This window comes from Carica papaya, chromosome 8 (genome assembly GCF_054855325.1).
Source record: "Carica papaya isolate Zhongbai chromosome 8, ASM5485532v1, whole genome shotgun sequence".
NCBI lineage: Eukaryota > Viridiplantae > Streptophyta > Magnoliopsida > Brassicales > Caricaceae > Carica > Carica papaya.
This window is the reverse complement of record NC_142316.1, coordinates 32882147-32896470: the sequence shown is the minus strand read 5'-3', so window position 1 is coordinate 32896470 and position 14324 is coordinate 32882147. Positions and strand designations below refer to the sequence as shown.

Genomic DNA, 14324 nt, shown 5'->3' with positions numbered 1-14324 from the left:
AAAATTAAATGAAAATTTTTATGTAAAAGCCCAAACCCATACTTGAGATCCCGAGAATATAACCCAGAAGTAGCATAACAAAAATATACTGAAATTTATATTTTAGCATAAGCAATTTAGAGTTTAGGGTTACATTCCTTATACAGTTTACTTTAAATGCCCAATAAGATTACGCAAATACCCTTGAAAAACTTAAATGAAAATGACTAATAAAGAAAATAAATGTGATCGACCTCTGCTCAAAACTGGGGAAGCAGAGAGGAAATCTTCTAACTAGTTTTCTTGTTGTTCAGGATCCGGGTCTTGATCGTCGTGATATGAAATTGTTAATAATAAAGGGTGAGCTAAACTAGCTTAGTAAGAATATCAACGACTTGCCACTGATCCGAAAAATCAAAGGGCTGTAGAAAACACAAAACAACAAACGGAGCTCGTTCTTAATAAAACCCGTTTAATTGAAAACGTTAATATTTTCTCAACTCGCCTGTAAATTCCTGGATGTCATTTATTAAGGTAAGAATTCGAATAAGAAGCTATTAGCCAACACTTGCTTATAAGTAGATTTCCTCTCACAATTATGTAGATAATGATTTGACATTGGAGATGCACAATATATCTTAAAGAAAGAATAATATATTTTTACATAATCCATCTAGATGCAAATAGACATATGCTTGTGAATTTCATTTTTCCTTTTCTTTTTTTTTTTACGAATCTTCTCGTGACTTTAGAAATTAACCAAAAACTATGGATAATGCCACGACGCAAGTGAGGAGATAATTTTGCCTATTAATTTCAACCCTATTATTTACTGGACTCAGAGATATAATTTTTCTAAATACTATGAAAAAAAAAAAGAATTCTTGAGAGCAAAACTATGATGAAATTTAACGATTCGATCCAATAATTAAAAATATTTTTTATAAGAATTTTACATTATAATAATCAATTGTTGTATATATATATAACATGGATAATTTATACACGTATTTAATGAGGCGAATTAGCAGCAACTAAAGCACAATCCTCCCAGATTTTCTTGCCATTCGCAAGAATTTTAGACCTGTCTCCTTTAATAGTAGGGTCATCGAGAATTTCCTCAACAAAAGCATCGTGACAGGTTTTATTCATTTCTACGAGTGTCAAACAACAGTCACCGGTAACTGTTCCTATATCAAATAGAGCTGAATAGATCTCATTTCCACAATGTGCAGTCATCTTTGATGCACATCCGTATTTCTCAATCAATTCTTCTTGCGCAAATACATGAGAAATTAGCATTAAAGCACTTGTGATAAACAAAATCATATAAAAATAATCTGAGCTGCGTCCTGCCATTGTATTTAATAATTAGCTAAACTCTAGTTTTATCTACTCTTGGGTTGCTTATTATCTTTGAGATAGTTACAATTAGAGAAAGAAAAATTCTATTTATACACGACAAGAAAGAACACAATTTATTTTAGCATTAAATTTTTCAGTTTCTTCTTCAATTTTGATGTTAATTAATTCATTGCATTTAATAATTTCTTATATGTATTAGCATCAATTAATAAGGTCTTTTCACATCTTAAGCACAAATATTTCCCTCCATAATGACTTACAACACACACAAGACAAATTGCTAATATATAGACACGTGTATATACGTATTATTTCAACGTTGGAGTTTTTTTTTTATATTGGAGTCTTGCGCCTACAATTTCTTAAATATATTGGAGTTTTGTTCATAGAAAAGGCAATAACAAGACTAGTAATAGTAGCAAACTCTAGGTTGAAGATGGTCAATTTCAAAATACCAAACGGATTACTAAATGCTTTGGTTAAAGGAATAGTAGAACTCACTGGTGTCATACTTTTATTTCGTACATTATTTAAATAGAAAAAATAGAATTTTTAGAAGTAAATAAATATAAAATTAAATGAAAGTTTTTATGTAAAAGCCCAAACCCATACTTGAGATGCCGAGAATATAACCCAGAAGTAGCATAACAAAAATATACTGAAATTTATATTTTAGCATAAGCAATTTAGAGTTTAGGGTTACATTCCTTACACAGTTTACTTTAAATGCCCAATAAGATTACGCGAATACTCTTGAAAAACTTAAATGAAAATGACTAATAAAGAAAATAAATGTGATCGACCTCTGCTCAAAACTGGGGAAGCAGAGAGGAAATCTCTTAACTAGTTTTCTTGTTGTTCAGGATCCGAGTCTTGATCGTCGTGATATGAAATTGTTAATAATAAATGATGAGCTAAACTAGCTCAGTAAGAATATCAACGACTTACCACTGATCCGAAAAATCAAAGGGCTGTAGAAAACACAAAAACAACAAACGGAGCTCGTTCTTAATAAAACTCGTTTAATTGAAAACGTTAATATTTTCTCAACTCGCCTATAAATTCCTGGATGTCATTTATTAATGTAAGAATTCGAATAAGAAGCTATAAGCCAAAGCTTGCTTATAAGTAGATTTCCTCTCACAATTATGTAGATAATGATTTGACATTGGAGATACACAATATATCTTAAAGAAAGAATAATATATTTTTACATAATCCATCTAGATGCAAATAGACATATGCTTGTGAATTTCATTTTTCTTTTTCTTTTTTTTTTACGAATCTTCTCGTGACTTTAGAAATTATCCAAAAACTATGGATAATGCCACGATGCAAGTGAGGAGATAATTTTGCCTATTAATTTCAACCCTATTATTTAATGGACTCAGAGATATAATTTTTCTAAATACTATGAAAAAAAAAAAGAATTCTTGAGAGCAAAACTATGATGAAATTTAATAATTCGATCCAATAATTAAAAATATTTTTTATAAGAATTTTACATTATAATAATCAATTGTTGTATATATATAACATGGATAATTTATACACGTATTTAATGAGGCGAATTAGCAGCAACTAAAGCACAATCCTCCCAGATTTTCTTGCCATTCGCAAGAATTTTAGACCTGTCTCCTTTAATAGTAGGGTCGTCGAGAATTTCCTCAACAAAAGCATCGTGACAGATTTTATTCATTTCTACGAGTGTCAAACAACAATCACCGGTAATTGTTCCTATATCAAATAGAGCTGAATAGATCTCATTTCCACAATGTGCAGTCATCTTTGATGCACATCCGTATTTCTCAATCAATTCTTCTTGCGCAAATACATGAGAAATTAGCATTAAAGCACTTGTGATAAACAAAATCATATAAAAATAATCTGAGCTGCGTCCTGCCATTGTATTTAATAATTAGCTAAACTCTAGTTTTATCTACTCTTGGGTTGCTTATTATCTTTGAGATAGTTACAATTAGAGAAAGAAAAATTCTATTTATACACGACAAGAAAGAACACAATTTATTTTAGCATTAAATTTTTCAGTTTCTTCTTCAATTTTGATGTTAATTAATTCATTGCATTTAATAATTTCTTATATGTATTAGCATCAATTAATAAGGTCTTTTCACATCTTAAGCACAAATATTTCCCTCCATAATGACTTACAACACACACAAGACAAATCGCTAATATATGGACACGTGTATATACGTATTATTTCAACGTTGGAGTTTTTTTTTTATATTGGAGTCTTGCGCCTACAATTTCTTAAATATATTGGAGTTTTGTTCATAAAAAAGGCAATAACAAGACTAGTAATAGTAGCAAACTCTAGGTTGAAGATGGTCAATTTCAAAATACCAAACGGATTACTAAATGCTTTGGTTAAAGGAACAGTGGAACTCACTGGTGTCATACTTTTATTTCGTACATTATTTAAATAGAAAAAATAGAATTTTTAGAAGTAAATAAATATAAAATTAAATGAAAGTTTTTATGTAAAAGCCCAAACCCATACTTGAGATGCCGAGAATATAACCCAGAAGTAGCATAACAAAAATATACTGAAATTTATATTTTAGCATAAACAATTTAGAGTTTAGGGTTACATTCCTTACACAGTTTACTTTAAATGTCCAATAAGATTACGGGAATACCCTTGAAAAACTTAAATGAAAATGACTAATAAAGAAAATAAATGTGATCGACCTCTGCTCAAAACTGGAGAAGCAGAGAGGAAATCTCCTAACTAGTTTTCTTGTTGTTCAGGATCCGGGTCTTGATCGTCGTGATATGAAATTGTTAATAATAAAGGGTGAGCTAAACTAGCTCAGTAAGAATATCAACACTTACCACTGATCCGAAAAATCAAAGGGCAGTAGAAAACACAAAACAACAATTTATTACATACTTATCATTACTGATACGTAAATCAAAAGTTATTAAAAAAATATAAAACAACTAATAGAGCATTTAATTTAAGTAAATTCGATTAATGTAAAGAAAATAATTTATTACATACTTATCGTTACGAGTTTTTTAAAATCAGCCTATAAAGATAATTACTCATATAACATTACAATTTCATTTACAAATGAGCAAGAACTGCAATTTTCTTTTTTACCTGTTTATTGAAACCCCTGAAGGTCCATATGGATATTTTTCTATTCGTGAACGCAATATCTAAATTTGTCAATTAACTCGTTCATCTTCATACCCCGTCTGGTATGGGCGCTAAACATCTATCTCTTCGATACCCCGTTCGGTATGAGGGTGAACCAGATTTTCTAAACCCTTCTGATATGGGACTTCTAAGTCCCGTTCGACTGAGATAATGTCCACAGTAGGGTTCTCTATGTATCAAGTCCGTTCGTCTTTTCATAGAGTACCCAATAATTCTTTCTTACATAGATTCCAAGCATAAACTGATAACTAGTTATATACCAATAACTTATATTTACATATCAATAGTAGGTCATGCAAATAAACGATACGTACATCAGAAAATATAATTGAATATTTATTGCAAAATGAACCAACAAATGGGGGATATGCAGTGAGTTAACTCAAATAACCAAGAGAATAATTAAGTCTATCAATTTAATTCACACAATATAATAGTAAGCATTTTAAGCAGTACAGGTAAACTAAACAGTAAACAAAGGCAAATATGAACTGATCGGTTCCGCCTCCAGTAGTGACATATAATTATTCTTAGAGTTTTCTAATTTTCACAAAACACAGTATTATGGATTATTAACCTTCAATTTACGTAACAGAGAATATGATGAGGGATTCTTACCCCGAGTTAATGTTCGAAATACTATACTATCTACTATACATCCTGACGATCTTTGGGTTTCCTGAATTTTTAATATGAAAATTAAAACACTCGCCAAGTATTCAAAAATATCTCGAAATTCCAGAATAAGCATTTTAAAACCTTTTCGGAAAAATTTAGGGTTTTAGCACGACTCTGCTATCCACGGCGTCAGTTCGCCTTGACATTCCCGGTTTCGACCAGTTTAAGCCGATTTTATGCATAAACATGCGGAAAAATGGGTTAGGAAGTCTCGGTTGGTCAGAAAAGGCAAAAAATTGAAACTTACTGGCGGGGAGTCCTCGGGTGTGGCGGCTCCACCAGTTCTCCTTTGCGGCTGGGGTTTTTTTTCGACTAACTTGCACCAGAAAAGGACAATGGATACGATGGTCACAAAATCACGTGAAACGAAAAACAGAAAGGGGGTCATCAAAAAGGATTTTAGGTTTTGGCTGCGGCGACTTAGTCGAGTTTTACCCACGGTTTCTAACTCAACCATCAACCCTTTGGCTCTGATTTGGGCATATGGAGGCTCGGGATCGAATTCCAAGTGGGAAGGGAAAAAATACCTATTTTGGTGTTGGTAGTGGCTCCAGTGCAGCGACAACAGTGGTCGGCCTCCTTCTCTAGCGTCTGGTTCTTCGCCCAACTGCCCTTCTTCTTCTTCTCCAGTTACCACTCTGTCAGCTAGGGTTTTGATTCCCTACAAAGAAGAGTTTAAATACTTATTTTCATTCAATCCAGGCCGCTCATTTGAATCGATGTGGAACGAGAAGGATCGTTCGATGATTTTTTATTTAGGCTGATTGCATGGACGAATCTGGATCGTCCATCGCAATCAATTCTATCTGTCCGATCACGCCTGAAGAGGAAACACATTTAGGTCGTCCATGCGTGTTGGGTGTGCTCTGAACCGTCGGATCGTCAGGCACACGAATCGCCTGCGTTGCCTCCCGCATGGTACGATGTCAACATGTTTGCCACGCGGCATATTTTGGTTCGTTGTGACTGCTGACTAGGCCATCTCACATGGCCAAACTTCTTTTTTTTTTTTACGATTTGTCCCCTCATTTTTAAATTTTCTTTCAAAACTACCCATTTTATTCTCAATTATTAAACCCCTTTCTTCAAAATTGCTTTCAATTTCATCTCTAATTCATTTATTTTTAAAAAAATTTAATTAAAATCAAAATAATTTTTTAATTATATGTATATTTTGTAAATGAGAAAATTTTATTTCGAACTAAATTTTGAGTGCAATTATTACAATCCAGATCGTTATGCCTTCAAAATATATAAAAGATCTCCCTCCAAATTGTACATACAACTTTCATCAAATAGGGCTTTCCACAAAATTCTATATGTATCTATGAATGTAATTCTCAATCTAGTAATCAAAAGGATTCTGAGCATCTTTGGATTTATGTATTGTTCCCCTGATAATCATAGTTAACAAGAAAAAATAAAAGCTACCCAATTTTTGTGAAGAAAAAAAAAACTACTTAATCTAATTATTTAAAGATGATCATCATCATTTTTGGGTGCATGTTCTGGATGGCTCTGGTTCTGGTTCTGGTTCTGGCTCTGGCTTTGGCTAGGGATCTTTTCTTTAACTTTATCTGATCTCTATAAAAGGATAAATGCACACGTACTTTTATATCTCTGATTTAGAATTTGTGGGTGAGGTGCTCTTCTTTTCTAACAGACCAATCATAACAGCACACGTCTACTAACACATTGCTTTCTTCACCATCATCTTAATTATTATCCACCCTCCTTATTTCAGAACTAGCTCAGTGTTTTTACTTTTTACAGTACTATATATGCACATATATATACATTGCTTTGCCATCACATCATCCCACCTTTCTTTTCTTGGTTATTAACTGTGTCCCCCATGTATATAAATCTTGCAAATATACACACCCATTTACAATATCCTTCCTTTCCTTGCTGAATGAATATATATATTTTGGGCATGCAAGTACCTGTAATTCTATATCATAGGTTACTATATATAGTATTTTTGTTTCTGTATTTAGGAGATACGGTTGTTTTAGTAGTTTACTCCAAAAGATACTAGTATGCTGTAATTGGAATTCTTCAAAGAGCTACCCAAATGTTGTACAATTTTGTCAAGTTGTTTAGATATCTATTACTCTATTTACTGTAATCTAGAGGTCTAAAAAGATAGCCAAAAATAATTGCCAGTCTTAGGGGTGTTCCAATTCTATTTGGGTTGGAAAACTGGACCAGTCCGTGCCAAATTTGACCTAATATTGTTTGACATGATGATCCTTGGTATGGGTATAAAAGGACCCAAAAAAAAAAAAAATTAGTATATATTGGTTTACTCTTAATCCAAACTCGAAATAGATGTATTTAGACTGAAATTATAAAAAAAAATATGAAATAATTTTTAGTTTTTATATTATTTTTAATTAATTTTAAAAAAAATAAATTTAAGTATATTTAATTTTAAATCAGAATCTCACAGTTAATCAATATTTAATTTAATTTAATTTAATATCGAACTGATAAATATTTGTATTTTGTATTAAGATATAATATTATACAATGAGTGCACAAAAGTTAACTTAGTAATGAGAATTTTTGTTTGTCTAATATTATGTAGAAGTAAAATTATGAGCACAGGGAAGGAGAATTGAGAAATTCAGTCTTATCCAAATTATTGTTTTAGTAAAAAATATTATAGTTATCAAAAAATATATATATATTTTTAGATATATTATAATTTATTAAGATAAAATTTAATTTATTTATTATAATTATATTAATAAATTAATAAACCGAAATACAAATCTTATCAAATCAAGTATTATGATTCAAGTAATATAAAATTCATAACACTCGTAAAATAAAAAATTTTATATTCTCAATAAAATTTAAATTCGTAATATTTAAACAGTATATAAAAATCTTAATTACTGATAACGAAAAATCGGACAATTTTATTAAAAATTTTGAATAATGCAATATATTTTTTCACTAAATAATGATTAAAACCAAACCCTATATTTTATTTTATTTAAAAATAGAAGAAAAAAAAAAGAGAGAATGGCAAAACTTTTATTGCAATAATTTTGTATCCGTACATAATGGGGAAGTTAATGGTAAATATTTTATTGTCTTTTATTGGCCACTCAGACTGCATTTTGGTCAATTATCAATCAGACAGGTTTGGATTTGTTCCCTCCAATTTAGTCCAAACTCCAAATCAATTGTCCCGCACCTACCTGTACGACACGTTAATTCTGGATCTCCTGTTGGTATGAGGAAAAATATATTGTATAGCTTCATACCTAATATGCTATGATTATCCATATTTGTTCATTATAATTTATTTTAAATGTTTAATTTTTTCTATTTTTAAATAAAAATAAAATAATTTTGTAATATTTTAGTGTTTAAAAAAATTCTAAAAGATGAATGTAATTAATTAATTAAACTAAATAATAAAAATATTATTAATATATTAATTTAATTAATTAATCAAAATTATTTTTTAAAACTATCATGTTTTTCTTAAATTATGTATAATTTGTAAAATTAGTTCAGCCGTGTACAACTATAATTGTGGTGACCAACTCACTAAAAGAGCTAAGAAAGATTAACACAGATGTACAGAACAGTCACAGTAACAATAACTTAATAATATAGATATTTTATGATAAATAATTATATTAATTTAATAATACATATATAGTTTATTGTTTAATTAAATAATTTATACATAAATTTGAATGTAAACAAAAGGAAAATATATGATTAAAGAAACATATAGGAGAGAAATTTCACTTTAAAACTCTTTTATTTTACTTAAAAATACTTCACTCAGTTCCAATATAACCCCTTGATTAACTTCTCTCATACTGTTGTCATCTGAAAACCGGCTTTTGTGCGCGTATAATTGTCTGCAAATCTGCATTAACTCCACCAACCAAGAAATCAAAATTTCATGCTCCTAATTCACTGTGTTGTAACCCAGTGGTGTTCCAAAGAAATTTCGCTGAAAATGGTATCACATTTGCGGATTCCGCAGCGAAAACAAAATTTGGAAGTCCTTCCATCTCCAACATGTTACAAGCTTTAGACATGGCCGGAACTGCGCTAGAAACATCAGCAATCGGCAACAGACAGTTGGCAAGAAGTGCACTCCCAGTTGCAGTGAAGTAGCTTTCCCAGTAATGGGGTGGTGGAATGTTGTTGACGGTCTCAAGATTAATTTCAAATAGCTCCTCTTCGTCTTCCATATCCGATTCTGCCATACCATCTCGGTTAGCTATTATTCCTAGCGTAGGATTGTTTACCAAAGCAGAAGACATTGTTCTGACTTGCGAGGAGATGCAAGTTTATGTTATGAATCTTTAGAATGTTGAACATATATACATATATAGTTGATCAATTTTGTGGGTATTGGACGGGAAGGTGGGAAGTAGAACGCTGTTCAACAAATCTTTACCAATCACAATGGATCTTGATTTTCCGAAGCGTAACTCATCTTTACCTACTCCTACTACATCCATCATAACGTATTGCTGACCCAAGCATTTTTGTGACCCAAGGGGGGGTAAAAAAAGTTCATAGTTTCATGCATTGAGGCTGTGGATCAGTGGTCTGCAGCTCATATTAACAAATAGAAAATTTTTTATTCAATAACTACGAGACTGATTCAAGAAGTTAAACACGAATTTTACCGAAAATTCGTGATTTTTTTCTAAAATATAACTCTAATAAATATCCAATAAAGAGATCAAAAACAAATTCATATGAGAGTCCTATTATAAAAATAACCAAAAAGTAGAAATTTGAAGGTTTTTTTGCTTCATTCCATCCCCTAGCAGTTGGATTTAGGCATACAAGATCCAGCAACCTCTAATAAAATAATAGGTTTAAAGATTTGGAAACCTACTGATAACAGAAAACTGGTTAACTCGATAATACATGTCCATAGAGGAGCTGTTTGTGACCTAATATACACACCCACCAAAACCATAATAAGACATTCAATAGAAGTAGACCAAACCAGTAACTACCTCACTACTAAAACGTTCAATTTGTAGAATGGCTAGAATACGTAAACAAACAAGAACTAAACTATAAGACCCTACAAACTGTTCCAACCATTCCAAAATGAGTACATCTGATCTGATTAGTTGTTCTCTTCCATTTGAAAAAGAAAGAAGTATCAAATGTCTTGTTTTGCAGTTGTGCGTTTTGCAGTTGCGAGTTGCACGAACTGTCAACGTTAAAACCAGTGGTCTCCTGATTTAATGTCCGCACCAAAACTAAGGATTAATTTTTTTTTTCCTCAAAACACCCTCCTCAACTTCTTTTTTTGTTATAAATTTCTCTATGGCCCTACCACTCCTTAATTCTTTCCAATTCATCTCAGGCACAGGCATAGCTATATCCAGGACATGATCCAGAGCCTTACTTAGTTCAACACAAGCAAAACCCAATTCAGGCTCAGCACCACATATGACCTGTGCAAGGAAAGTCCGAACTCAGCAGGGCTCAGATCAAGATAATTCCAAGAATCCACTTGGGGCACAGTTCAACCAAAAGCACAACCTAACTTGCTTGTTCCAGATCATGATCCCATGCCTTGCTCCCCAGGATCAAGGACTAGGGCCCGATTCCAGATAGGGTCCAAGCATGGGTCACGAGCAGAGTCTCAGCCCTTGCTCCCATTCTCAAATCTCAAGCCTAGCAGGAATCACAAACCAAGTCTCCACTCAAGGCACAATGGAACATGGTGTTGTGTGTTTGTACGTGCATGAACACAGGTGCATTTACAGTGACATTCTTAGAAGAACAGTAGTCGTAATATTTTCTCCTCCTCAATAAGTTTAAGCCCACCATCTAATACAGAGTTAAGATTTTATAGTAACATTATCTCAAATATAGCAATATCATCTGGTTCCTCGCGTTGTAAAATTTTCAGTTGCAATAGATGCAGGTACTAAATGCCAGATCTATTAACTCTTCTGTTTCAGTTTTATTTTTAAAATTTTAAACATTTAGCTATGTCAATTTCTTTCTAGTTTTCCTAGGAGCAGTTTTTGGGTTTCTGCTGGCAATTATTTTTGCCTAATTGTCCTGTAATCTATGCTCTCTTGTAACCCACAAAAGGTGTTAGTGAAAGAATAAAATGACAGGCATAAAATTCAGGCTAAGTTTTTCCGCACTTCTCTAACTCAAAGAGATTGCTGGGTTCTCTTTGAAAGAGTCCAAACCAGTCCATCAAAAATTAGACTGAGAAGAAGGAATTTGCAGGAGTATTCTTTTTCTAATTTTTTTCTTCAAAGACCTATAACCTTGAAATGAAATCAGAAAAAAGAGTTCTAATTTTTCTCATATCACCTTCAAAAGAATCCTGGAAAAAGAAATTCTTCTCTCTCTAAACTGATGGGGAAACGAAAGGTTAACTTCAAGATTGGAGATAATTTGAAACCATGTTGTACTTGTTCTAATCAAGATTAGAGATTATCTTAAACCAAAATAGGAAGTTGCCAAGCAATAAGCATGATATAGAATTGTGCTAAAAAACACAAGTGTTCACATGATTACTAGGTTGCATGACGTAGAATTGTGCTAAAAACCACAAGTGTTCACATGAATACTAGGTTTCTCTTCCTTGATAGAAAGAGAAAGATATCTTCCTTTTTTCTGATCTCATTTCAAGGTAAGGGTGGGTAGTGGTGCTTCATTCATGGCCTTTCTTGTCAAACATATAAAGAGTATTATCTGAACACTATAGAAAACTTTAATGCTACACCTACGGCAGCCTTTTTTTTTTTTTGCAGACTTCTATTTTTTCCTTAAGAACTAAAAGCAACTTTTCTCTAACTAAAAAACAGAATACAAGACAATATCAGCCATACAGCCATGACAAAAGCCATAGGGAAATCAGCAAAACACCCGAAAAAAGTTAGTAAATTTGACAGACAATAGCAGCACCACCAAAGGGTTTTATCTGTACCAAGAAAAACTACACAAGATATCTAAACCAGAATCACTTCAAGAGTTTCTACTCTCTAGTTTTGAGATAGACTTCTCTTACATGGAGATCAACAGAATCACCCAAACCAGAAGGCTTCTGCCCTATTAAGGAGGTCAACAGATCGGGGCCTTTTACCCGATCGTCTTGTTGGCCATCGTTGCAGTTGCAACTTTCAAACATTCTTCAATGTTAAACACTCCTCTTCCCACCATTGTAGCCTTTAAATAGGTATGACTACAGCGAATAAAGCGTAGAAAATATTATAACCTCAAAAGATTTATCTCTCAATCTCGCCACTCTTTCTCTTCATCTTCTCTCTCCTTCCAAATTAAAGTCATGAAAAGGTTCTTCACATACACACTAACACATTAGAGACATATAAATACATGCAACATAATACAAATAGAAACCCAGATCATTTCCAACCCATAGGCATATGCCATCTACAAAGTTTAGTAGAGTATACACGGGGCACCTCAGTGCATGACACAGTCAAGTTTGGCAAATGGCAACTGTACGATATCCTCCAATACAGAACCAATCAACAACTACTAAAATAACCAGTATTATACTGAGAAGTAAGAAGTTTTGCCGTCCCAAAAAAAAGACAACTCAAAGCTAAATGCAGGAATAAACAGAAATTAGTCAATTACAATTATCAACTAAAGAATCAAATGAAAGAAACAATGATCTTATCACGTTAAACAACTAACTCCAATGTATCAACTTCAGCAGAACATATGTTTTTCCTTTCAGGTTAGACTACTATAGAGGCCATATAGTATCGTACTGAGAAAGACATCAACATATAAAAGAATCATAAATAGGTTTTAAATGAGTATTCATTAGTCGATAGCTTGAAATAACATATATATGATGAACACATTTAAAGGTTAAAAAAGGAAAATTCAAATACAATAGATTACTCTAATCATATCAAAATGTTCATTTACAAGTGTAGAATACTTTATATCTCCCCAAAACCTCCATCCATCACACGATTCATACCATGCTAATATATCCAACTAATAACAGTTAGACCCATCTATTTGCTATCCGTATAAGATTCTCTATTATTAGAAATGAGCACAAAAAAAACACAAGTGGCAGCTAAAATATAACGAGAAGAGAAAACAAAGTATAAATCAAGAAACAAGCGTACGCAATCAACCCACGGTGCTCCTCCCCTCCATCGGCCAGTGCCACCATCAGGTTCGTGCATGCCCTGGTTGCCCACACCACGAAGGCTCCTGCCATCAAGAACCTCGCCACCCCGCTTCCCTGTGAAACGAACAAGGAGACGGCCGATAGAATCACCACGGGCAGCATACAGTAACCAATCACGCTCGTACATGTGTGCAGATCCAGGTTCCCGTTCCTCCCAGCCAGCATGTTGAACACGACGTAGAGGAAGATTGAAGACACCACGATCCAGCCCAGGATGACCCCGAACTGAATCTTCCCCGCGAGCAACTGGAACAGACAAAGTGCGAGGTAGAGAAATATAGGGCCGGAGAGATCCGAGTCCTTGTGAACATTCGGGTTGACCCGAAAAGGATTGAGAATAGATTTGGTTTTCCTCCAGATTTGATCAGGATGGATGCCGAGCTCGTCAAGGAGAGGCTCCTCGTCTTCGAAGGATGCGGGGCCCAGCGAGGACGAAGAGGATGAGTGGATGGTACCTCCGAATGGAGCGGAGGAGGAAGCGCCTGCAGTGGCAGAGCCAATATCGAAGGACATGAAAGGAATCGCGGAGGAAGCGGATGGCCGCGGGGGCTGAAACGGAACCGTAGGGGCCCGCCGTTGCTGAAGACTGCCGCCTGCGGGGTTCCCGCCGGAGGGAAATATCACCGGCGGAACAGCGAATTCCTTCGTCATATTCCTTCCTCGGTGAATTGGACAATGAAGTGAACTTATTCGGATTTTAGGGTGAGAATTGGCAGGAAATTCAATTAAGCGGAGAGAAATCACTCGTTTGCTTCTGCAAATCTTCAGATGCTAAAAAAGAATCAGCCAACAAAGCGAAGAGGACTATCCGAGAAAGCCAGGAAGTGAATTTTGCTTCTGCAATTAGGGGTAGTTTTGACTTTTAATATTAAACTTTATTGAATTTTCATGAATTTACGC

At 33.5% G+C, this 14324-nt stretch overlaps 1 protein-coding gene across 1 annotated transcript; it reads right to left on the bottom strand.

Annotated features, from left to right (window-relative positions):
• Positions 1-13090: 13090 nt before the first annotated feature.
• Positions 13091-14256, bottom strand: LOC110822589 (Integral membrane Yip1 family protein). The gene has a single exon (XM_022052723.2). The coding sequence runs from the start codon at positions 14073-14075 to the stop codon at positions 13308-13310; it is 768 nt and encodes a 255-aa protein (XP_021908415.1). The 5' UTR covers positions 14076-14256; the 3' UTR covers positions 13091-13307.
• Positions 14257-14324: the final 68 nt, after the last annotated feature.

Coding starts and splice junctions, on each gene's coding strand:
- LOC110822589 (XM_022052723.2), bottom strand. CDS start 14,075: ATGACGAAGGAATTCGCTGTTCCGCCGGTGATATTTCCCTCCGGCGGG.